The sequence below is a fragment of the Cebidichthys violaceus genome, unplaced genomic scaffold, assembly GCF_023349555.1.
Source record: "Cebidichthys violaceus isolate CVI_PGR_0920_01 unplaced genomic scaffold, fCebVio1.0.p SCAF_31, whole genome shotgun sequence".
Taxonomy (NCBI): domain Eukaryota; kingdom Metazoa; phylum Chordata; class Actinopteri; order Perciformes; family Stichaeidae; genus Cebidichthys; species Cebidichthys violaceus.
The window spans coordinates 2346885-2372644 of NW_027176495.1; the positions used below are offsets into that span (position 1 = coordinate 2346885).

General features: G+C 43.2%; 4 protein-coding genes and 1 non-coding gene across 13 annotated transcripts in view; 4 read left to right on the forward strand and 1 right to left on the reverse strand.

Annotated features, from left to right (window-relative positions):
- Positions 1-1594: 1594 nt before the first annotated feature.
- On the reverse strand, positions 1595-1666 carry trnae-cuc (transfer RNA glutamic acid (anticodon CUC)). Its single transcript has one exon. It is a non-coding gene; the product is annotated as a tRNA-Glu (tRNA).
- Positions 1667-1853: 187 nt separating this feature from the next.
- ncoa7b (nuclear receptor coactivator 7b) lies at positions 1854-14251 on the forward strand. 4 transcript variants are annotated; one of them, XM_068724446.1, is made up of 17 exons: positions 1854-1931; positions 2862-3029; positions 6452-6609; positions 8045-8115; positions 8203-8310; positions 8396-8497; positions 9070-9195; positions 9279-9463; positions 9927-10081; positions 10251-10838; positions 10927-11098; positions 11256-11403; positions 11550-11675; positions 11782-11934; positions 12139-12234; positions 12327-12400; positions 12521-14251. In XM_068724446.1, the coding sequence occupies exons 2-17, from the start codon at positions 2992-2994 to the stop codon at positions 12654-12656; spliced, it is 2436 nt and encodes an 811-aa protein (XP_068580547.1). In that variant the 5' UTR covers positions 1854-1931; positions 2862-2991; the 3' UTR covers positions 12657-14251. The 4 variants fall into 4 exon arrangements, with proteins under 4 accessions (XP_068580547.1, XP_068580551.1, XP_068580549.1 ...); XM_068724450.1 differs by having other exon boundaries at positions 9960-10081; XM_068724448.1 differs by lacking the exon at positions 1854-1931 and adding an exon at positions 1980-2378.
- Positions 14252-14352: 101 nt separating this feature from the next.
- LOC137882255 (adenosine 5'-monophosphoramidase HINT3-like) lies at positions 14353-17222 on the forward strand. Of its 2 annotated transcripts, XM_068724451.1 has the most exons (6): positions 14353-14862; positions 14968-15208; positions 15585-15702; positions 15973-16042; positions 16469-16595; positions 16881-17222. In XM_068724451.1, exons 2-6 carry the CDS (start codon positions 15026-15028, stop codon positions 16929-16931), a joined length of 549 nt encoding a protein of 182 aa, XP_068580552.1. In that variant the 5' UTR covers positions 14353-14862; positions 14968-15025; the 3' UTR covers positions 16932-17222. The 2 variants fall into 2 exon arrangements, with proteins under 2 accessions (XP_068580552.1, XP_068580553.1); XM_068724452.1 differs by having other exon boundaries at positions 14353-15208; positions 16469-16585.
- Positions 17223-17463: 241 nt separating this feature from the next.
- LOC137882256 (adenosine 5'-monophosphoramidase HINT3-like) lies at positions 17464-19671 on the forward strand. The gene is made up of 5 exons (XM_068724453.1): positions 17464-17786; positions 17861-17978; positions 18376-18445; positions 18522-18648; positions 19075-19671. The coding sequence occupies exons 1-5, from the start codon at positions 17700-17702 to the stop codon at positions 19120-19122; spliced, it is 450 nt and encodes a 149-aa protein (XP_068580554.1). The 5' UTR covers positions 17464-17699; the 3' UTR covers positions 19123-19671.
- A 1215-nt stretch (positions 19672-20886) lies between these two features.
- Positions 20887-25760, forward strand: part of ppp1r13bb (protein phosphatase 1, regulatory subunit 13Bb) — a 19469-nt gene continuing 14595 nt past the window's right edge. For all 5 annotated transcript variants that reach the window (XM_068724494.1, XM_068724495.1, XM_068724497.1 and 2 more), the window contains exons 1-2: positions 20887-21251; positions 21503-21675. In XM_068724494.1, the coding sequence (XP_068580595.1) occupies positions 21667-21675 (9 nt within the window). In that variant the 5' untranslated portion in view covers positions 20887-21251; positions 21503-21666. The remainder of the gene's footprint in view (positions 21252-21502; positions 21676-25760) is intronic.

The following is a 25760-nucleotide window of genomic DNA, read 5'->3' on the forward strand; positions in this document are numbered from 1 at the left end:
TGTCTAAAATGAGTACTGTATGCTCGTGGTTTGATGTGGACATAGACTGTTTTTTTTATAGCCCCTGTCTGAGTAACATCTTGAAAACATTACACATTAAAGAGTCACAAGTTTAGAGCTCATCCCTGGCTTTTTGTAGTGCTTTAAATCCAGCTAAACTGTGCTACTTCCTTTTTTAATGTTGTATCTTTGAGCTTTGGAAGCCATGTCTGTGCGTCCAGGAAGGAGACGAAGAACCTGGCAAGAAACATATTAGAAATAAGGAAAAAGGAGCAAAGAACAAGAGAGAACATTTAATAGAATGGTCCATTTGCTGAGTCAAATGACGATTCGGTGGTCCTAGAGGGGGACGATGATACCCAGAGCCCCGGGGTCCCTGCCAACAAAAACCCTTCTCCCAACCAACCAGTCCCCAACAATCCTTTGCTCCAAGCAGGGTAGGGAAGGAGGAGGGGGTGGAGAGGGGTTGATGGGAGTCTGAGCAGGACGGAGGAGGGACACACCGGCGCCATGGCGATCCCTAAGACAACTTATCTCCTCTCTCACAATGATAACGCCTGTCAAAATAACTGCAAAGATACATAGCCAGCCAGGAACTGGTTAACTCCGGCCTCGTCCAATGAGAGGGCCTGCAGCGGGGGTCTCTGTCTGCCCCACCTAAGAGGGCTCTCTGGGACCCAAGCTCCACAAACACACATTATCTCATGGTCTCTATCTCAAACAGGTTCACAACTAAGCTTTCATGAAAGGAGTGAGTGGGAATTATCACTGCATTATATTTATATCTTAATTAGATTTTAGATATATTATTAGATTATATATATATATATATATATATATATATATATATATATATATATATATATATATATATATATATATATATATATATATATATATATATATATATATATATATATATATATATATATATATATATTATGAGTTGTGGTTGATGTACTGTAAATTTAAAACATGATTCAAAGCAAATGTAAAAGACATTTAATAATTGTTCCTCACAGTCTTCTCAGTATTAAAATGCGTTACTCTCGTTACTCTTTACTCAATCAACACGGACAGTTTTCAATGTTGTTCTTTTTGTTCTTTTTGACTTGTGAAGATAAATAAAAAAGCCCATGTATGTTAAAGGGTTCTCATGGTGGAGGCTGTTTTAATATGAGATATATTTCATGTAGGCTGCGGACTGTTGTAGCTGATACAACATGACTTCTTTCTCATGGTCAGACCCTTGTTTCTAGTTGCATTTGTTGTGAACTGTCGCCACCAAGCGGCAGAATTAGGAGTCGGTCAGGTGGTGGCAAAGTCAAGTAAGTAATGTAAGTAATTTGCAATGTCAGTAAGGCATTGCAAAAAGTATAATTTTTATTTTTACAAAAAAATCGCAGATATTACTATTTTTCTGCAAGCTAATGGCTACTAAAAAAACAATAAATTAATCCAACTTGAGTTGGTTGATTGACCTAATACAGCTCTCTGAGTGGTCCATCTGTGACGTATTAATATAAAAGCGGTCAGTTGAGCTCCGTTTAAGATTATATGGGCGCAAATTTTGGCTAGCAAGCAGAAAAAGTAGTTCCCTGACCGGGAATCGAACCCGGGCCGCGGCGGTGAGAGCGCCGAATCCTAACCACTAGACCACCAGGGACTGATAGCGCCCTTATGGTCAGATAAAAAATATAATGTGCTATTGCATAGTTTTCTACACCTGGCAGTGTAATATCGACCAACAATCAACTCTTCAACTAATCTTGACCTGAAATTAGCTTTAGCTAACGTTAATTAGCTCGTGCACGGTCTACGGTAAAGCCCGGTGGTGGGCTCGTGTTTGTACAGTACACATGACACCAGAGGGCGCCGTGCAGGGGAGCTTCATTCTGATACAACGCTAGCTCCTGGAGGATGAACGCAAGGTAAGTGGGGCAAATGTAGCCACCTATTTTCTGTCACATTTCGCGTTTTGAATGCGTCGTCGTACATCAGTGTTGCGCGTCCGCGTTGGTCCAGATTGCACGAACAGGAAGGAGATAGCGTCATTTTAAGAGACCGGATAACAGCTGAAACCGATCACAATAGCATCTCCACCAGGTTGCTATTGTCCTGTAAACAACGTGGCTAGCTAGTTAGCAGCAGCTGTTAAATCACTTGTAAATCTGGACCTTGCTCACTGTGCCTGTGTTTGCTTAAGCCTGCCGCGGTCGAACAGATTGACTCAACATCGCTGCTGTCTGTCTGTTGTCACCGCTGCACGCCACGAAACAGGTCCGAGGCAGAGCAATTAATTGAGCAAGTTGCTACAGACTGAAGAATGTAACGTTAGGTGGGGCGACGTTGCTTCGAATGTAGCCTTTCGTCTTGAGGTTCGCCATTTACCTGTTATATAACATGTTAGCGCGACACATGGACGAAGTGCAGCAGCCTGATTTCTCCTCTTCGGGGATGTGCGACATGCGTTTAGAATGTTTCTGTCCGGCGTTCATCCTGCTGCAGCTAGCTGATAGATAGTGGAGCCGTGGACGGTCTGCGTGTTTACGTCAACGGGACTTCCGACCAGAAGCAGCTGATTATAGACACACTATTATAATGAAGCAGCTGATTATAGACACACTGTCGTAATGAAGCAGCTGATTATAGACACACTGCTGTAATGAAGCATGCTGTGGCAACGTGAACTAGGAGCCGATGTGTTGTTGCTGTTGGTCAGCCATTGTCATGCTTCTCATCGCCCTCCCCCTTTGGGCTGATTAGCCTTCAGCAGCAGTTATTGCTTTTTCACATTGAATTGAATGTTGTTGAGTGAGGAGGGCGGGCCTGCTAATCCCCTCGCTCATTTCCTCCTGCAGGACGAGGAAGAAGAAGCGTGAGAGGTGATCTTCCTCAAGTCCGCTGGCGTGGACGCACTGAGTGGGAGTGTAGAGGGTGGATGTTTGTATCGATGCGCTTCACTGCGTGCAGATTTAGGACCCCGGCCTGATGGAGAAGAGAGACAGGAAGCCGGGATATTTCGCCAGGTAAGCGACTCGTTGTGTGCCTTTTTGTGTTTTGGCTTTCGAGGTCATTTTTCATGCAGCAAAAGTATTGTTGAGCTCCAACATTCAGCATGTTTCTTGTGCTCATGACAGATTGCTTTCACCTTAAGGTGGTACATGGCATTTGCCATTAAATGAGTACAGATAATGAGTATAGATATTGACCTCTCTTTAAGATGCCATGCAGGTTTAGTTAGGTATCTGTGTAACTCAGTCCAGGTATCATATGCTTGTAAAGTCAAAGTCTTCCGAGTCGGACATTGTGGCGTTTCCATTGTGCTGCACTGTCGTTTGTACTTTGACAATCTGCTGTAAAGGTGAATTCACTAATTAACAATTCTTCACCCTTTTTCAATGCATGTGTTGGCGCTGTTTAAGTCACCTGTGTCTGAGCTGCACCCAGCCAATACAGCCTCATATAATCCCAGTCATGCGTCAAAGCTTCTTGACCCACAGGGATGATGTTGACTGTAAAATGTGATTTTGGCAGCGTTGTGGAACCGGATAGCAGGACATGTGTGTGGAGAGCCTCGTCACAGCCGCGCTGCGTAGAAACGACAAGGAATCTGTGTGACGTCTTCACGGATGAGACGGGACATAGAACTGCACGATCCACTAATTAATAACTCCTGACAGGTGTTTATTTTAAGAGAGCTGAGTGAATGATGTAATGGTGTGTACTCACTGTACGGTAATATGGCTTGAATGTGTCTAAATATCCTTCAAATACACTTAGAGTTCTCGTTCTGCTTGATTTATTCCATCCCTCCTGCCGGTTCTACATGAACACTATTTCACAGCGTGGCAGACAGACATCACTTATTTCTCTTGTCTTAAGCCTACAATTGACGAACAGCTCATATGTAAATAAAGGCCAAAGGTCACCTTTTAAAATGGATAAACGAGTTGATCGCTGGATGAGAAGTCGTCTGAGTGCTGTCAGTGTTGGAGTTGTTGAGTGTAGGCTTGTGATAAACGATGTGAGGTAATGCAGTGGAGCCTAATGGCCTTCATTCTCTCTCGTCTTGGGTTACTTGTTCAGGCTGTGCTGACAAACCTGCAATTTGTCTTGTGTTTTATTGATTTGATTGGCTTATGTTGGAAATATTACATTATTTCATTTTTTTTTTAAAAGGCATCACATCTCAGTGGCTCTCTAATTACTTGACCAGCAGTGTGCATTAGATCCTAACGGGACTGCAGGCTTTGGGCTGAGTCGGTGGTCGTACCTGCAGGAGGGAGCAGCGAAACAACAGTGGAAAGGTGAGAGGTGGAGAAGTGAGACTCGTGCAGACCAATAGACAGAACAGACGGGCACAAAGAGAACATGTCAGGAAGGGGAATCCTCCTTATCTCTGAGCACAGCTACTGCTAGAACACGCTGCTCTCCTGCCCGCTGCACCACATGCTGCCTCGCTTCCTGACGGATGGAAGAAAAGGTCAATGTGGAGCATAAACGTGACACTTTCATGTTGTTACTGCTTTACAAAAGTGAAACCCTTCTCATGTAATCACAGTTTTTGGACACTGAACAACACTGAACTGAACAACGTAAAAAAAATACTTCCGACATATATCTTTTGGAGAAACACGACATCCTGGTTATTGTTTTTATTAACGATATGTGGGACTCTGCAAATGAAGTCGGAAGAGGTTCTATCGTCTAATGAGACCACAACCATGCGTCATGTGGTGCTAAACTATATGTTTTAGTGAATCCAAACGCTGCACACCAGTGGTTAGGTTCAATGAGACCTGCTCTACAGAGATGTCCTGAAGGAAGTGTCTGCTTGATAACGTTGATTCAGCAAAACAACAGAACTCATGGTGTCAAAGTCAAATTAGACCTAAAAAGAACAAAATCAATGCAGTGTTGTCCAAGTTGTTTGTCTATTATTGTTTGGGGGGATTCACACTAGTTGTTGCCTTGGGTCCATATTCAAATCAAATGCATATGGTCAACAATGTTTTTTCATACAACAACAACAAAGTTACATCAACGTTGCATCCAATAATAAGATTGTATCAAAACTGCACATATACGAAACATCGACAATTTGAACACATTTGAATGACAAGTAAACCAAAACAACCATAATTATCTCAAATCATGTAAACATTCATGTTACAAAACAGAAAAGGTTCCTGCTACCAGGTGGGCCTTTTGACTCGAGTGCTGTGATTATTTATGTTACGTTGTCTACGTTGTTTTTTGGATTGTTTTTGTCTTTTCGTTTTTCACGTTCTCCGTCATTATGTTGGTTCTGGATACGCTGCTTACAAACAGGTCAGAGAAAAGGGAAAAATGTTAAGACGAAGGCTTGAGAGATGCTCTGCGCCTTACCCAAAGTGAAACCAGCTGTGCTGCTGAGACTGTGCATGCAGATTCTTGAGTTCATCACTACCAGATGTGAGCTGCTCCGTTAAAGTGGGAGGGAGGCCTGAGCCGTGTCTGTCCGCAGCCTTATCGACCTACTCTTGCCTTTCCATCAAAGCGCTCAAACACTTAAAAACACTTCTTACCTTTTTCTTTGATTCTTCCTTTGCTTGGGGCTTCGCAGGGCTGCACTGTCCCTATCACTCAAAGATGATGATGATGATAAATCAATTTGGTCTTATCGTTTCTTAACACACGCATATCAACACTTAAGGTTTCTTTGGGGCTCATCGGGTCAGCACTATCCTTAAGTGCACCACTAACCCCTGGTTCCTCTGCACCGCAGTTCCCCCTTAATGAACCTCAACAGCGCCTAGATATGCCATTACATCATTGCCTGAACTATCAATGATTTAATAGGGGTGAAGGTACAGCCTGAGATGAAAACACAGCTGACCCGGCAAAGTAAAGAGAGAGAAAAGTTAAAGCTCAATGCAATAACTTTGAGCACAAACGCAGCACCTGGACAGAAGGTCTTAATCCACAACGGACATATTTATAGTCATTGTGTGTCTCTTTGTGGTCATTGTGTGTCTCTTTGTGGTCATTGTGTGTCTCTTTATAGTCATTGTGTGTCTCTTTGTGGTCATTGTGTGTCTCTTTGTGGTTGCTTTCTGTCTCTTTGTAGTTGTTTGTCCCCTTTTCTTCATGGTTGTTTGTCTCTTTGTGTCTCTTTGCAGCTGTTTTGCATCTCTTTGGTGTTGAGATGTTTTGGTCTCTTCGTGTATCTTTGTAGTCGTTTTATGTTTCTTTGAGTCTCTTCCTGGTCGGGATGTTGTAGGTGAAGGCCAGGGGGGCGTCCTGAAGGTTTGCTCTCTAGGCCCGTTCGGTGATCCATCCGCGGCCTGTGCACATGTTCATACATGAAGTGTGTTAGCCCAACCTGTAAACGTTGTCATGACATAAGTCTTCTAAACTCATGTTTCTTAATTTTACTTGCATTTAATATATATGACCGTCCCCTCAGGCTGAAGAGGCGGAGACAGCTCAAGCAGAGCCAATCGGAAAAGAATGTGACTGAGCAGAACCCAGCTGTGATTTCCTGTCCAGACATCCCAAATGACAAGGACCCGAACAAGAAGACAGACCTGCAGAGAATAACAGCAAAGCCACATGCGGCCTCGGGTAAGACCTGCACTGAAATACATGGACGCCCCGACAACACGTCAAAGTTTTTATTTGGTTGTATTGCCCCCTGTAGTCCCCTGTAGTCCCCTGTAGTCCCCTGTAGTCCACTGTAGTCCCCTGTAGTCCCCTGTAGTCCCCTGTAGTCCCATGTCAACTGGTGGTATCATGTCGATGTTTATTCTCCTGCTCTTTTACTACACAGGGTTCTCTGTGTTGGGAACAACCTCAGCAGTTTTAAACAGGAAGTTGTGTAACCTTTTTACATTGTACTGGTTTACAGTTGATGACATGTAAGGTGGTGTACTCTCAAAGGTTGAGTCATGAGAGTTGGTGCAAGTGTTAAATCACAATCAAAATGCTGTGAAGTCCTTAATTTCTGCTATTATTGCGACTCTTAAATGTGAAAGAAAATTATTTTTGATATCTTTTTATCAGTAGGCTATTGAATTAATTAAGTGACTGAAATACGTTCTTTGTGACGGATCAATAAGCTAGTTGTCAGGTCATCTATAGTTTAATATTTGCACAACAATAAACTTAATCTGACCTGCATTCAGTGTACGCTACATTATACACCATTCTGTCATGTGCTTCTGGGTTTGTTTGCAGCGTAAATCATCCACAACCCCGTTCATACAGACTGTAATAATTGACTAAAGTCATGCATGCAGTGGGTCAGCCAGCTGTGTAAACTCTGCATTATGTGTTCAATAAGACCACAGTATTGTTACCTGCAGCCCATCAAATCAAACACGACTCCCTGCAGTGTAGAACATAACTCTGTAGGTTATATATATATATATATATATATATATATATATATATATATATATATATATATATATGCGTCCGCGTACGTTAGATCAGTCTGGTCTCTAATGCTCGGTCCAGAGCAGAGCAGCCAGAGTCTGGCTGTCGAATGCTTCGTCATGTCCTCTTTCCTTGAAGAGGCAGCAGTGTAATTTAGCATTCAGGGAGTGGTACGCTAATAGCTTCTGTGTTCTTGGCAAGAAGAAAATGCTGACTGTGGACCTTGTTTACTACAAGGGTGTGTGTGTGTGTGTGTGTGTGTGTGTGTGTGTGTGTGTGTGTGTGTGTGTGTGTGTGTGTGTGTGTGTGTGTGTGTGTGTGTGTGTGTGTGTGTGTGTGTGTGTGTGTGTGTGTGTGTGTGTGTGTGTGTGTGTGTGTGTGTGTGTTTATGATAACTGCTTCAGAATGTGTGGGCCGTGTTTTCAGGCTGGATGATGACAGGGGACAACCGGTCACTGGTATTGACTCAAAAGGCAATGAACCACAGGGTATTTAGGAATAAACATTTCTTTTTACTGCCCTCAATGGATGGCGTTTTCATTTTTGACGTTTATTTAGAAAGTGTATCTAGACCCTGTGTGATCATCCTCAGTCTGCGTCTCTTTTTCTGTTTCCCTTCTAGACGATGGCTGCAAAAGCAACAATCAGACCAAGAGGGAGAAGAAGAGACCACCAGGGACAGTGGAGTTCATTGTGAGTGCCACTGCAGTGGAAACACATTTTAAATAACATACTGACTTATTAGCAGAACGGTTCAAATGAGTTTGTCTCTCGCTACAGGTGGGACCCGATGACTCCCTCACCAGCATCGCGCTCAAGTTCAACGTCACGCCTAACAAGCTGGTCCAGCTGAACAAGCTCTTCTCTCGCAGCGTCTACCCCGGTCAGGTGAGAACCTCGGCGGTAGCGCCGGCCACCGCTCCGTGATTCCTCCCGCCGTCTCACCGTTAGCTCTCCATCGTCGTTGTTACAGAAGCTGTTCGTCCCTGATGTGAGCCAGTCAGAAGCTGACCTAAAGTCTCACAGTTCCTCTGATCCCTGCTTCACAAATGGGCTGTCGGAGAACGCGTCACACGTAAGTAAAGAGGGATTCTTTATGCAGTAGTTTACAGGAGCGACTTGGGGACATCTTTCTAAAAGACGTTGTTAAAAGGCACATGAACCGACATCCGACTATGAAACTCTTCTCAACATGCCTTCAGAAAGTCATTGATAACATAGAAATCCACTTTTGATCTTTATTTGGTGTAATTCTATTGATTATACTCATCCAACTCTTGTTGTGTGTTTTCAAGCTTTGTCCAAAATTGTCCGTCTACACTGGCTGCTGCTATTGTGTTGTTAAAAAATAATTATTTTGGCTCAGATGCAATTTTATTATTCTCGTAATGTAATTTCTGATACCCTCCATGATGGATAACAAATTCAGTATGAGGGAGCAGTTTTTTTTAAGTGCAGTAATTTCATCATCCAGCATTTGATAGTCAAGAGAAGAAGCTACTTTCGGGCACTTTTGAAAAGTGAGTAATAAATATATCATGATCTGGTGCCTTAAAGGCTGATGAGAGCTGAAACACGCGGTGATGAAACTCTTCAGTAGTCGGCGTGACATCCAGGTCTCTGGTCTGTCCTTCTACCTTCCTTCAGGACGGCCCGTCAGACTGCATGTCAACAAAGTCCCTCCGGCGTGAGCTCTCCCCAAACTCGGAGGACGAGAGCCCGGCAACGGTTAAGTTCATCAAGATGAGCTGCAAATACTTCACTGACGGCATGGTAAGAAGCCTGGAAAACCAAGGCTGAAACATTTCATTTCCTAAATGACTCTGGTAACGTGATGCGATACTTCGCTGTTGCAGGGCGTGGTGGGAGGCGTGCTGATCGTGACCCCCAACAACATCATGTTTGACCCCCACAAGTCGGACCCCCTGGTGATCGAGCACGGCTGCGAGGAGTACGGCCTGATCTGCCCCATGGAGGAGGTGGTCTCTGTGGCGCTGTACGACGACGTGTCGCGCATGAAGCTCAAAGACGCTCTGCCATCGTAAGAGCTCCGGAACGTCTCGCTTTCCTCGCTTCCCTCTTTTGTAGCGGTTCCTCTTCTGTCCTCAGCTCTGATTCCTCCTTTCTTGTTCCTCCTTCCAGTTTCTATTTTTCTTGTTCATCTCATGAGTGAAAGTGTACAAAGCCCTTTATGTTCACAGATTAACATTTTACTCTTTAACACTTCTCTCTCTTTATGAAGTACCTTTGTTTCCGCTGGATCTTGTCTACTTTAAAATCTTGTTACTTGTTTTAGTTTTGTAATTTTTCCATTTCAGTATTTTTGGTTTGTGCCTCATTAATAGTTTTATTTTGCTGTTTTACATCACATGTGTCATTTTGCTTTGTATCATTCTGGTCATTTATAATTTCTGTCTGGACTTTTTGTCTTTTTTGTTTTTTTCCTCTTTTCGTTTTCATCCTGGTTTGCGGTGCGGTTTGTGTGATGACCCGTGACCCCACAGAGACCTACCCCAGGATTTATGTCCTGTGTACAGGCCCGGCGAGTGGGAGCAGCTGCCATCAGAGCGGGATCTCAACCCCTTCAGCCGCTACGAAGCTCTTGATCCGAAGCGACCGATCGTGTTGGATGACATCGACTCGACGCTCTCTGAAGCCGGTACCGTCATGTGTTCTCTCCACTGGGGTTGGCTGTAGGGAGTCCACGCTCCGATTAGCAATAAATCAAATCACTCCAAGTCTGTTTTTACTCTGGGTTAGGACTTCTCACATTTAGGTTTTTCACTCTCCAAAGAACTGTTTCATTTTCTTTATACCTGTGAGCACAGAGGGCGAGCAGACAGAGAAGTCTCCGTCAGACGAAGGATTCACAGAGTTGGAGCCGACTGTCAGCGGCGCTGAAGAGGCCGAGGAGACGACGTCCTCCACAACACGGAGCCTCGTCAGCAGGGACCTGCCGGAACTAGGACCAAGCCGCCCGGGCTGGGGAGACTTTCAGGACGAGACGATTCTTTCTCAAACTATAGAGAAGCTCGATGATGAAGAGGATGAGGGCGAAGCTCAGAACAGCACCATTGAGACCGGCGAGTCAATACGATTCTCTTCGGAGACTGAAAAACAGGGCGACTCGTGTGGTAGACCTACAAACCAAGAGGAGACCAAAGATATGAAACCTAAAGGGACCGAACAGCTGCTGAATGGTGCACACGACGAAATAATCGGCGCACCTGTCGACCAAAACAGGAAATTAAGTCTGAAGGAGGCTTCTGAGATTCGTGGGGACTCGAATCCAAAGAAACAAAGCCCAGACCGACCAGCAGGTGGGGCTGAACTCAGTGAGGAGGAGAGACGGAAGAAAAGCTATGAGGCAGAAGTGAAGTCATGGCTGCTGGAGAGGATACAGGCTCCAATAGAAGGTAGGAATTACAAACCCATGATTAGGAGTGTAGCATTCAACGAATCAAACTCTCCTTCTCAATGTGACAATGCTCCTTTTCTCTACAGACATGCTTTACTCCTCAGAGGAGAAGAGTAAAATCCCACCTATGTTCCTGTGCTTCAAAGTGGGGAAGCCAATGAGGAAGTCCTTTGCCACCGGGAGGACCTTAAGTCCCGCCCACTCATTTGGGGGCCGGGGTAAACAGCCGGAGTACTGGTTTGCTGTGCCACAAGAAAGGTGAGACAACGATGGTGGACGATACTCGAGCCTTCTCTGGAATTACAGTTTGTGTAAGCTCACAATAGGCTTTTGACCAATCGTGTGTGTGTGTGTGTGTGTGTGTGTGTGTGTGTGTGTGTGTGTGTGTGTGTGTGTGTGTGTGTGTGTGTTCCAGGGTGGACCACCTCTATGCATTTTTTGTGCAGTGGTCCCCGGATGTGTACGGGAAGGAGGCTCGAGAGCAGGGCTTTGTTGTGGTGGAGAAAGAGGAGCTGGACATGATTGACAACTTCTTCAGTGACCCTGCATCTTGCAGCTGGGAGGTGAGCTCAGCAGAATTACAGTCATAAACAGTAATGCCATGTTTTTGAACTCTGCTCGAGACCTTTGACGTGTTGAGATGAGCTTCATTTATGCTCCTGCTTTGTCTTTGTGTCATTGATTTCTCAAACACTTGTTTTGCCCCAAGATCATCACCATTGACGAGGCCAAGCGTAGGCAGAGTTTCAGCAGCTGTGACGGAGAGCTGTCTCTGGATGCTCTGCCCATACTCCGAGATACCAGCGATCTGCTGCAGGACACGCACATTGAGAAGGTCATTTCTTGATTTAACCAGTCGCTTGTTTCTGGCTGCTAACCACATGAAAAATTCAGTTACTGATCTGTCAGCCTGATACTCTGATGACGTGCTCGCCCTCCAGCTTGCCAGTCGCCTGCCGGCCCGTGTGCAGATTTACCCCTGGAGACTGGCCTACAGCACCGTCAAACATGGGACCAGCCTGAAGACTCTGTACAGGAGCCTGGCAGACGTGGACAGTCCCGTGCTGCTGGTCATCAAAGACATGGATAACCAGGTAGATGACTGCATTTTGTTTGCTACATGTACCAGGATGCATTGCATGCGAGCTCCTGATGCCACAACATAGTGAATGAATCACAATGTATGCCGTCGGGTTCATTTCATATATTCCTAAAACTTTGAACTACTAGTTGAAACACTTTAAGCTTGTTCATGGTACTTCTTTCCATCACGAATCTGAATCTGACTCGTGTCGCAGATATTCGGGGCTTTCTCGACTCACCCCTTCAGAGTGAGCGAACACTGCTACGGCACCGGAGAGACGTTCCTCTACAGCTTCTGTCCTGAGATCAAGGTTCGTATCGAGTCGGTTTAAGAACTCACTTCGGGTTCCTGTTTCTATTCCACAAATGACAATATCAAACATTGTTTGCTCTTGATTTTTAGGTGTACCGCTGGACGGGGGAGAACTCTTACTTTGTGAAGGGCAACACTGATTCTCTTCAGATGGGAGGAGGAGGGTAAGTACAAACAGCGAGCTAATGTGTTTCACAAATGCACAATCTGAACAAAGGCTTTTCCCTTCGATAATGTCCTCCTGTTTTCCACCGTTGTAACCCGCCGCCCTCTCTCCTCTGCAGCGGTCAGCTGGGTCTGTGGCTGGACGCCGAGCTGTACCGAGGAACCACCACCAAATGCGCCACCTTCAACAACCAGCCGCTCTCCGTCCAGCAAGACTTCAACATCCATAGTGTGGAGGTCTGGACCTTTGAGTAGCCTCACCTGCTCCCCAGCTACTCCTGCACTCACTCCCAGCTTCAAACAACTCCAAGTCTATTACGCACCGCTTGGAGGCGAACCTAGCTGTCCCACATTGACACTAAATGTTTCGCGAGAGAAGCGAGTGCGGTTGTTACGTTGACTGGAAAGTACTGTTTTGAGGTGGGTCTGACCCACAGGTAGGTTGGCCTAGTTCATGTCTGGGTCCTCCGTCCTTCAAAGGTGGAAGTGTGAGAAAATGTGGTTGCTCTCAGTTCATTAGCTGCCTTAGACATCCGTCAATGCCTCCAGCTTTCCCAGCATGCAGACTGCCATTAGCTCATGAGGAGAGAAGAAGAAGAAGAAGAAGAAGAAGAAGAAGAAGAAGGCTGCTGATGTTACTGCTGAGGTTATCCCGGAAAGATTTTAAGTCTGTATGAAAGAACAAGGGATCCCATAATGCATTTGGTTCATTTGTGCAGAAATAATGATGTAATTAGTATCTATGGGAACGTACAGGGTTATGTGCTGAAGACAAAGTGAAGTTTAGAATCTTTCGAATGAATTTCAAACTTAAAGGGAATGGAGTTTTCCAGGGAGATGTTTTGGGATCCTCCAGCATTCCATAAGGGTTCAGAGGGACATGTTGTAATTGTTTACAGTGGAGGTCTTGCACTTCTCTGAGGGCCGTCTTCTTCTCTTATCGTCGAGTTTTAGATGACCTGAATGAGAACGTTCCATTGCATTTCCTCACAACTACGTTGTATGTGTTGATTTCCCCGTATAATCTAAAACAAGTAGTAAAGCCAGGTTTGCAATGACCAAATATGTTGTGTTTGAATTTCACAGTTGCTGTGAGCTCATTATATTTTATAAAATATTTTAGATTTTTTTTTTTTTTTTTTTTTTTTTTTTTTTTTTTACATTCTGTTATTTTTTACAAAAAATGCTCAGTTGTGTTTCTTTTTTAAATAGTTGTACTTTTATAGAAATGTTGTGTTAAATGTTTCTGTTTCTGATTGGACCCAATAAGCACTATTGATGACTGTTTGTCAGTATTGAATTCATATCTCACACGTCGAGGTTTAACGTGACGTCCCTTTGCACTACAGGATTAATCGACGGTCAGCGCTGCGTTGTGGACCGGTGTAATCGAGCATTGCTTCCATGTCAAATTGTTACTGATTGTTATTTGATCACCACTACAGGAGGGAAGCTTCCTGTCCAACCACATGTCGGCCTCTGCTTTACTTTGAAATGGACGGTTTGTTTTTGCACTCTGGTATGCCACCAACTAAAAAAATCAGATCTACTAACACGGAAAAGAAATGTCCATTTATATCTTGTGTATCTGATACAGGCTTGTAGTGCATGAACATGCGATACTGCAAGACTGCATGTGTGACACCACTGTTATGATACCTGCCATACTATTCACTAATACCAGTTATCGCTTCATGTGGAAATGAGCTTCGTTGTCTTGTGTTGTAACTGTGAAGTTGAGTATTATTTCATGTGAATCCAAAACTGCTGTGTTATCACTAAGGATCTATTTATTGTGTTGTTATAGCAAACACATTTAAACTTAAATAAATGTTCAGTATATACATATATGATAATGGGTTGTGTTTATTAGTAAATTTGTACCTCAACATGTTAATTTAATTGGTTTGTTTTGCCCTTCAGTGTGATTTAATGTCCTACAAATATTCATGTAAATGATTTGTCTTGAATATTACCAGAGACCAAATGCTGTCATGCTGTTGTTATTGTAGGACAAGTGAAGGAAGTCTGGAATTGCCTGTACTCACGTTCCATAAGAGACCCTGATGTAACAGAAAATGAATAATGAAGCTGAAAAGCTGCAGTGAAGATGAAGAGGTTTCACTCCACCTCTGTTTTCAGGCACTGCAGTTTAATTTGTTAGACCTTAAATGTATATTCTCCATATTGAATCTAAATGTATTTTTGACTGATTATATGTTATCTTTATAGTACCGTGTATGTAGTAGGCAATGGTGTGGGCTCAAGTCACAAAACAACAATTACCGAGTTGTTCTTAAAATGTAACTTACACTTCTCTTGCTCGAGATAGTGTATGTGAACTGACCCTTTAAGCCATGTTTGCATCAGCTGTTATCGCCCCACAGGTCAGTATTCCGGCTGTTGACTGCTTGCTGTAATAGTTAAGATCACAAACAAGAAGTTTGCCATTTATTAAAAGGTAACTAAATGGATTACATGTATTTCTCTATAATATGTGTTGTTCATTTCTTGTTGAAATGCCAGTAAAAGATTGTGTTCTTATACAGTCTTATGGTTGCTACAGTGTTTCGTGGGAGGATCTTCGCAAAAATAGACAATCTTCGGCACGTCTGTGCGTCTAAATGACTGTTTACAAACGGCGAGGCGAGGAGACTCTACCGACTCTACCTTTCAACACGAGATCCCAGATCCTAAATATGGCGGAACTCCACTACGGTTCAAGTCCTGGAACAAAACTTGATCAAACTTGTGTTTTCTGTTTGATAGCCCACAATCAAGACAAAGAGACGGAAGTTATCAAAGAGGTAACAAAAAGTAGCCCAGCTGACGCTATGCGCTCACCGATGCGGTATGCTGTTACACTTAAAGAAGCTTTGATTAAACTTAACATGTCGTGTCTGCGTTCTTATTGCAAAGGGAATATATTAATAGTATTAGCATTATTATTACTATTATTATTATTATTATTATTATTATTATTATTATAAAGAGACCAGGTGGGCTACACTCTTCCTCCCAGTGGCAACTTTATTTCAGTGGAAGAGGAAGTGCCGTTATGCACACATGGACATTTTTCCTGCTACTTCCTATTGTGTACACACCATCACGTTTCAACAGCACTGCACTCACAGGCCCGTAGGTTAACGCGTGCTTTGTGTCTCTCTCCATCCTCTCCGACAGAACAAGGAGCTGGTGTGTTTCAGAGACATCGTCCCCGCTGCTCCTCACCATTACCTGGTTGTGCCCAAACAGCACATACGCAGCTGCCTGTCACTGCACCGGGGACACGTTCACCTCGGTCAGTCACACTGGATCACTGCAAACTAGTACTGCAAATACCACCGAGCCTCATCAGCTGCTGCAACTACTGCTGATAATACTTTTATTACTACAACATTACTACTGCTACTTTGACATGTACTGATACACATGTACATTTACAATAGCACCCCTCTGAATGTTTCTTCTTCCACTGCTTCAGTTTGATACAGTAATATACAAGCTGTACCTCTTCAAGCGTATCGAGTCAGATCTTTGCAGAGAACTGACTGAGTCTTGTATCCGACAGTTGAAAGGATGGCTGACATGGGGAAAGCTGTACTACGCGACCAAGGGATCACTAATATGAAGGACATAAGGTATGAAGACAGGTAGTGTGTGTGTGTGTGTGTGTGTGTGTGTGTGTGTGTGTGTGTGTGTGCGTGTGTGTGTGTGTGTGTGCGTGCGTGCGTGTGTGTGTGTCTTTAATGAACACGTGTGTGTCTTTAATGAACACAAAGTTCAAAGGACTAGTTTGACAAGACCTCCACCAGCAAATGAAAAGTGCATTTCCTAAAATGTTGAACTTTTGCGATAAGTAATGATAAAAGTATAATGTTTGAAATGTCTGATGCACCTTTAAGCTTAAAACTAACTATATAGTTGTAGCTTCAAATGGAACGACAGGTGGGAACATACTCGGTCAAAACTCAAAGGTTGTTTGCTGAGGTGTTGCATTCCGCTATGGAGATTTCTAAAGCTGTACTCAGCGTGTGCGCCTTACATCGATGTGGTTTCCTCCACAGTCTGGGGTTCCACCAGCCTCCCTACACGTCAGTGGATCACCTCCACCTCCATGTGCTCGCCCCCGCCAGCCAAATCTACAAGCACATGATGTATAAGTTCATTCCAAAGTCCCTCAGGTTTGTTACTGTGAGTGTTGAGGCCACTTTTCTTGCTCCCTATTTTATTTATTCTCTAATAATATTACAGTCATTGCGGTGTTATCCATGCAATGGCTGTGCAATTTAACGGTGATCTCGACATCTGCACTTATTCTGCTTTTTCTTGTGTTTCTTTCATACTGTGATCAAAGAAATATCCAAACATCAGATGTAAATGTAGTTACTGAGACACATATAGTGACTTTATCCTTTGATCTGGACCGTGTAATGCCCTTTTGTTGCCCCATCCAAATGAATGTTTTTCTCTGTACAGGAAAAATGTCTACAGAAGCGTCTAAAGGAAAATGCTCCAGCAGTCCAATAAACCAATTAAGATAACAAGGCAGATAAATGAATTACTTTTGAAAGGAAAGCCTTAGTACTGAGATGTCACTGTAGACAACTGACTGCACACACTGTCTGTATGTGCAGCAAGCAGTACGCATGTACACTCTGTGTGTGAATGTATGTTCACTGACACATTGTGAAATGATTTGCACTTTTATGGTCATTAACCATATGAAAACAATGGATTGACTCCATTGAACACCACAGTTCTGTATATACTGTATGGGTTTGTTGTGATATTTTTTAAAATTAAATTATTTATTCTGTGTACTCAAACACGTTTTCCACTCATTTCCTGAAATGAACCACAAAGCCACAGTCATGTGACACGATTAAAAAAACAACCTGCACTGGAATATCACCTGCACACCATATATATATATATATATATATATATACATATATATATATATATACATATATGTATATATATATATATATATACACACAAACTGGCAACTGCCACGGTAAGTTGTGGCAGCGGCCACAAACAGTGGTAACTGCCGCAAAAAGTTGTGGCTTGCAACAGGATAAAGAGAAGATATGTACACATGGGTTCTTTGATGTGCTGTCTGTCAAGTCATATTCAGGAGTTTAGTAAAGTGACATAAGAATTTAGGGGTTCCCATGAGTGGACCGATCGATGAGCTCTGTTAGCAGCTAGTCGTCCTGACCGCAGACACGCCCAGACTGTACCAACCATACAGTCATGAGCTTTTAGATGAAGACACATCTTTAAACACAAATGGAGACTCAGGACGCTTCTGACAGCGAAGACTGTCCTTTCTGCCAAATAGCGGAGAACCGGACTGACACGGAAATCCTTCTGAGCGTAAGTACCGACAGTTCATTCACGTTTAAGAAGTTCAAGAACAGTAAACTCTTCCTCCGTTTCTCTCCGTACAGGATGAAGAGCTGCTCTGTTTTCGTGACATACAGCCCGGCGCCACACATCACTACCTCGTTGTTCCCAGGACGCATATCGACAACTGCAAATGTCTCCAGCGGGACGCCGTACCTCTGGGTGACTTACACGTTCCCTTTGGCCGGTCTGTTAGTAGTTCAATAGACACAGATGAGTCAGCAGCCTGTCATTGACTGCTGGGAAATGTTGCCCACATTGTTTGAATCAGTGCCACAGGTGATACTTGGCTATATTAGGTCACAGTGACGTCACAAACCATCCTCTGTGATTACAGGAAACTCTCCAGTGGAACAGGAATAACCTGAACTTGTATGCACTCTTCTCCAAACACTAGCATACTATTATAGTACGCTGCCCCATGTCACCTGAAGCTTATTGGAAAACAAAGGTCCAGCTGAGACACCGTCCCTTATAGACGTACATGAATGAGACGAGTGATTATTTTACATATACTGTGTATGACGGGACCATGTTCATGTGATGTGTGTGTTGATAGTGGAGCGGATGGTAGAAATGGGATGGAGTATACTGAAGAAGACTAAAGTCAGCAACTTGGATGACGTCAGGTATTTTAGATTTTGGTCTGAATGATTTGAATCAGTTGTTCGTGGCATGTTCAAACCCCGCGTTGACTCTGTGCAGGATGGGGTTTCATATTCCTCCATTCTCGTCCGTTCCTCACCTCCACCTCCACGCTCTGGCTCCGGCCAGTGAGATGAGCTTCAAGTCGCAGCTTCGATACGGGGCCCAGTCTCACTGGTTCATCACAGTGAGTCACATCCTCAGTACCAATAACAAAACGGCTTTGTTGTCTTCACATTGTGAATAAACTTAAATTAGATTTTCATTTCTCACAAATAGTATAGCCAGTATAACAAATTATGTGTCTGTGGCGACATTTCCAGAAACAAAAGCAGAATTAATTCTTTATTGTATACACACACAAAACATTTAAATATGCACACAATTATAATAATTATTATTATTTTGATTCCATTTTATAATCAACGTTGTTACTATCCATGAATGATGTTATAATTGACCCATCAAATAAGTTATTGTTTTGGTCCTCCAGCCTCCCTGTAGACTGCACACATGTTATGCATTTATGTATAAACCTAATTTATGATTTATTTTTAATGAGTCTTGCACTGTTGAGAATACTGCACAAGTCCCTTGTTTTGCTCTGTTGCAGGTCGACAAAGTGCTTTCTCAGTTGAAGACTCGCGGCAAAGTCAAATGATGAGATACAAAGAGTCTGAGGAGTCTTCTTTCATATCGACGGGTCGTCCCGCTTCACTACCGGACATTGTTATGTTAATGAGTTAAAATGATGTTTATTCATCCACTCTGTCTGATGACTCATTTGTGAGGAAAAAGTGGAACAAAAGGCTGGTAACTGTAAAACGTTTCCAATATTATATTGTAATAATGGATCCTGTAGTCCTATCAAATATAATGTTGTGCAATGAAAAGATAATTACAGCTTTTAGTGTCTGTATTATTTATTTAAATTCAAACCTTGAAGACAAACTTGAAAACACGTATATTGATGCAGTTGGGAAATTATTTTATTTGTAGTTTTTACAATATTAAGTGAGTGTTTATCGGGATGCACAATCAGTAAAATGTTTGTTTATTTGTACATGTCTGTTTGTGTGTATGAAGTGTATACATTGAAACAGCTTCTTATGCCTTTGCTCTGGGGTACAATCTGTCTTTAAGTATTAATATAATTGTATATTTGATTTTAATAAAAGCTCCAAATAATGGGATCATCTCTGACAATGTATTCTGGGTTGCAATAATAATGTTTACTTTAATAATCACAGGGGACAAAGGGTTCCACTGTACGTCTTTGTTTCTCTGCCAGCACCTACACAACACTGTTTGGAGGGAGAACACAGACTTCATTATGAGAACACACATTAGATTACCACGAGAATACTGGAGGTCCTAATGGACCTCGACTCAGAAGACAGTGACTTGAAGAGTTTCTGAAGTTTCAGTATTTATATATTATTGCTCCATATCCCATCAGTGCTTCTGATAGCATGTCAGCTGGCAGTTTGTTCCAGTGGGTGCATAGATCTCCAAAGGGTTTGTTGGCAGGTTTTTGTTTTGTTCTCAAAATATACTCTTCAAGAGACAAAACAAAAGAAATCTCAAATTGACTGTGATTCAAGATGCATTGCTGGTTTTCATAACTATGTCAGTTCTCTCTGTGAGCCACTGGATGTCCCTAGTGTCCCTTGTGTTCTTGTTTTATGGAGAGCAAACATGCACCAATGGGCTTCACAAGCTGACACTCTTTTTTTATTCCTTATTTAAAATGATGAAGCAGGAACGAGTAAAAAAAATCTATCTATCTTTATATTGTAGTACATTAAGATATACACATCTGTATTGTTCCTCAAAGGTTCTCTGTAAAAAAATCAGTTTATCTCTGCTGTCATTGTGTGTTAGCACTGAGATAAATATATATACATATATATATTCAAAGACTTGTGTCATCATGAATTTGTTAAAAATTATGAAGAAGTTGCCCAAAACTATCACGTCTGTCATCAACATGTCAGAGTCTGGAAGAAGCTGTCATACACACGACATCTTCGATCAGATGCTTTTCTATCTCACCCATCCAGAAGGAAAGCACAACCTGTTGGCACGTCATTAAGAAGTCTGAGATCAAATATGGAATTGACAGGTCGTGCATTAAATGTCCAATCAACCGTTGTTGAGAAAAGTCAATATTGGAATATGCAACTTAGGAGCACAAAATGTAAAAAAAAAAAAAAGTCATTGCAATAACGCTAACAGCACATCACGACGGACCCGTCAACAACACCGAGATAGAGACATGCTAAATGTTACTGTTTACAGTACTGGTATCTGTTCGTCTGTGCACTGTATTTTATATTGTATTGTACATTTGAATATGTTTCTATTTTTTTTGTTTGTTACGTCGACGTGACGCTCTCTCTGCGGTGAAGCCCCGCCCCTCCCGCCGTCAACAACTGGATTCCAGCTATTTGTATTTTTCGTCAACCAGCGCTGCTAACTGTGACCAATTGCTTTCGTAAAAAAACGAGGTAGCCCGTTCGGATGGACGTTTTATTCATTGTTGTCTGCTTATAATACAAAACAGTCCGTCGATAGAGCTGTGCAGTCCAATGCAAGCTAGAGGACCGACGAGAGCGGATAAATTGCATTGCACACGGTCCTTTAGCCGCCTGTGAGAGCAGCTAACGGCTAACACCGTAGTAGAGCTCTCGTTAGCTGGCTGGTTGACAGCTGGCTCGGCTAGCTACCTTTTTAACAGTAACGTCGCTCAGATTTACTCCGCGGAACAATGGATTGTCTCTGACAGTTGTGAGTATAATCCATGTGTTATGACTTAGTAATATCAAGTCATTGAATACCATTTGTTATGAGTCGCTGCAGCGTTGCTCTGCGAAGCTAGCTGCCTGGCTAACCATCGCTTGTTTGTAGCAGCAGCTGCACAGAGCCACGCCTGGGCCCTTTAAATCCCTGCTTGAGGCTGATAACGTTAGGTGTTATTCCACCTGTCGATGTTCACTTGTATAGCACTTGAAATAATGCCAATGCTTTGGTTTTTACAGAGAGGACTGAGGCCCAGTCGGTTGTCACGTTGGAGTAAACCAGAGCCCAGAAATAGCGAAGGTGGGACTCGTGTGACTGCGGTGGTGCCGCTGAGGATACGCGGCTGAGCCGTCAGTCAACTTGCCGATGAACCCCTGGATTTAAACCTGCCGCAGCTGCCAATATGATGCCGGTAAGTGCGCACAGTCCCTGTTCCTCTGTCATAAAAATACGTAATTCACTCATTTACATTTTCAACATCAGTGCCCACTGATTGGTATCCTCACGTGTGTTCACGTCAGGTGTCATGCTCTCCAGAGGAATAGCTTTACAACCAGCTTCTGATCTTGCTCTGTTACATTTTGGGTGGGGGCGGGGGGTCTTCATTCACAATGTGAAGGATTGTCTTTAGGTTCCCCTGGATAAGAATATAAAATATAACAGAATAAAGATGAAGAGCACAGTCAATGCTCACAAATTCAAGCAAGATTAATATCTGTCCATATGTCTTTCCCACCAGCTAATCTATAAATGAGGTCACTTCTTAGAATGAAAAGCTTTATTTAATCTACTATGACGTTATCTGTGGACTATTGTACGATATATATATATATATCTGCTGCTCATTACATAGTTGCAGGACTTATAAATTTACGGCATATGATTGTGGGATCAGAAGTCTGTTTTCTTTGAGCACAAATAATAGAGTACGTTTTCCAGCAAATGTGTGCAGCATTGAACAAGTGTATTTATTCCTGTGCATTTCAATAGGACAGGTTCACACATCTAGAACAGGAGCTGCAGTAGCCTTTGACACATGTTAAATCAACACCTATTTTCTCTCTGCTGTTATTGTTTAAGAAGCTCTGTGTCACAAAGAACAGAATACCTGAATAGTAACACCATCGCAGTCCTGCTTTGTCGGGACCTCTTTTGTTATCTGTTGTGCTGAGAATGCAGCGGTGAATTGTGGGAAAAGTGAACGCAGCCATTCTGGCCTTCAGGGAAGGGGGGGGGGGGGGGGGGGGGATCATGTACTCGGACGCAGGATAAGTTTACAGTAGGTTCAGCGTAAGGCGTCGTCATAAATGGGAGTGATTCGACACAACCTCAGAGAGGCGTGAGAGTTGTCAGGAGTACGCAGAAGTGACTCCGTATCCTCTGCAGCCGTCATGTTCTCTGGATGGAGAGCGTTGGGAGCCTCTGTAGACGTTTGCACCCTGTGGCACCAACAGGCTATCAGAGTCAAAGAGCCAGTGGAGCAGAGGAGCCCCCCCCCCCACACACACACACACACACACACACACACACACACACACACACACACACACACACACACACACACACACACACTCGGGTCTCGCGTGACTTCCGGCAGCCAATGAGGCGGCGGCAGATCTAGGTCTGTGTGGCTGCGTCGACTAATGCTCTGTTGTTAAGGGGAACTTTTGAGCCGAGTAGATTGTCAAGTAGCGTTACTCTCACACAGCGGAGCCGGCCTCAGCTCGACTCACTGCAAATGTAAACGTTGCATCTTGTGACGTTTTTTTTTGGAGGTGTGCTGCTTTAAAATGACATCAGGCCGGCTATCACAGTTCTATCATGAAGCACCTGTTATGAAACGGTAAAATACCGTAAGTTTAATGTCTCACTATTACTGTTAGACTCTCTGTGAAAAGACGAAAATAGAAAATAATTGAACAACTCCCACCTGTTTAAAACAGCTGGATCTCTTGTTATTAGTTGAAGAAGTAGACAATATTTATTTGACTTTGTGTTCGTCCTTTCTTTTTTTTTATTGCAACGTCTTAAATTGGTGGCAGTTGTGGAGTTTTCAGTCAAAGTTTGAGCTCTCGGGAATCAATATTCTGCTCGGTCCTTTGTTCTTCCTTGTTGGTTCCTCCTTGTTCATAGATGAGTGACAGGATGTCTGATGGGAAACGACTGTTTGAATCATCCTACTGGAGACTAGGCCAGCCAAGCATCCCGCTCCACCTCTCAGCAGTTAAATGATAAATGCCCCAATCTCCAGATGATGCCAACTGTAGCTGGATAAAGCAGTGATGATGTAGGGTTGACTGTCCCACACCGTGGGATCTTTGATACATATTCATCAGTAATGTGGATATAACGACTACGTGGGAAACAGCTAGAACAGTCACTTTATGGTAATGCAGCGTTTAAAGCCAGGAAACGGCCACACTTATGCCATATTCCGATATCTCAGAAACTGTATGTTCCTAGTCAAATACAGGCAGCCCACATGCAGTATGAGGATGATCCCCATCCTGCCTCCACATGGCAGTGAGCTGACCTGATCACAGCTGTAGCCAAAGTATTCTCATTAGCAGGGAGTCGCTGGTGCTGCAGCTACTGGAACATCCAGAGGACAATTTTCCAATAGAAGGACTTATCGGCACCCTCCTCTCTCTCTCTCTCTCTCTCTCTCTCTCTCTCTCTCTCTCTCTCTCTCTCTCTCTCTCTCTCTCTCTCTCTCTCTCTCTCTTACTGTTTGTTTCTCTCTAGCTCACCCCCCCCCACATACAGCAAGTGTTTTTTTTTTTTTTCCCCTCCCAAGTCTCCTCTGCAGCAGTTCTTAAATGCGCGCACCGCTGTGGGTTTCAGAGGTTTTGCTTGGGATGGCGTAACAAATTAAGTTGCCCACATGAGCGCCGGTGCTACGATGAAGCGGTTCGTGACTCTAGTGCTACGCAGCCTCGTCAGCCTCTCTAAGGAAAACCCCATTTGGGCAAAGGAGCACCACCGGCCACCAAAGAAGGAGATCCGGAGGAAACGGAGGGCGGTCAAAAGAGCCAAGACCATGGGCAGACGCAGCTTAGTGAGGGCGGTCGGTATTCCTCCAGTGGTCAGTCGGCTGCATCACTGGAGTTTCTCTTCTCTGCACTCTGAATATGAATTCAACTGATTCACTTGAAGGTCTATTTTAGGATTGTGGGCTTTTTGAGACAAATTTCTGATTGGTTGATTGTGTGTCCTGTTTAATTGAACTGTTGTTATTTTGTTACTGTTACAATATTTCATTACATTAACTTAGCTGTTGTGTTTCTTACATTGAACACCATCGTAAATGAATGTGAGTATAAAAGGATGCACAGTATTTCCACCATAACTAATTCAAATAGTGGCATCGGTCTTTATTTGTCTGTATTTAAAGTGATGTTGTTGATGCCTCGCTGCGCTGTTTTGTGTTCCGTAGTATGTTGTCTTATTATCCAGCTGGATGCTCTCCAATGTCCCTGGGGGATTAGCAAAGTAATTATCAGTAAAATGTAGACATAACTAGTCCCTCACTTACAACACTCTCTTTCTGTTAATGCTTTTGCAGATCAGGTCCCTAAAAAATGACATCCATCGCTAGTCTGTCGTTGGTTTTAATAACACTATAAGTCATAGAAGGATGGACGGCGTTGCTCCAGCACCCTTTCATCAAACATAGTTTCTGAGTCTGGCAAAAAATATGAGCTTTTAGACTCATAATCAGCTCCCAAGCACAACGTGATTATACTGGTTCAGTTCGGCTGCTGAAGAAAATGTCAATGAATCACACAGCTGCATTATTAAAGGGTGAGTCACTTTGTCTCGGAGAAACTCCCGGAGTAATAATGTCTACGTAGCTCAGTGACTAAACTTAGATATCGTACGATATGCTCCCCGAGGCCACGCATGCAGTTATGCACTAATGCAACTCCATCGCAATTTGGAGCACCTACTGCTTCATGTGTAAAATAGCTGAAATGCAGCTGATATTTTATGTTCAACCAAAGCTGAAGGATAAAAGCAAACTGCTGAAATACGGGGAACAAAGGTTCCAGCTGAACTTGCATCTCAGTCTGTCTTTTCAAACTTTTACGTTATTTTGAACGTCCCTCCAAACTCTTGGCTTTGTTGTCGACATATTCCCCCTTCTGGCTCTCTGCTCTTTATTTTGTGATCTCTTCACAGTCCTGTTTATCGCCTGTTTATCTGTCATGAATGACTCTAAAAGTGAAACAGGAAGGCACACCTCAACCCCCCCAGAGTGCCACTGAAAACAATGAGAACCTGACGGTTGGGAAAAACACCCCATAGATGGGCTGTAACACTGGGGGTTTGAGTTTTGCTTGTCCTCATTGAATTATTGTAGCAAATAAGTCAAAGATGATGTGGACTGGTCTAAACCTGGTTCATTTAAGTCCTCATCGTGTCCTCCGGCTCCAGGCTATCACATTTAGGAGGATGTGTTTAGGATAGATCTGCAGTTTCCTCAGACATCCTTTG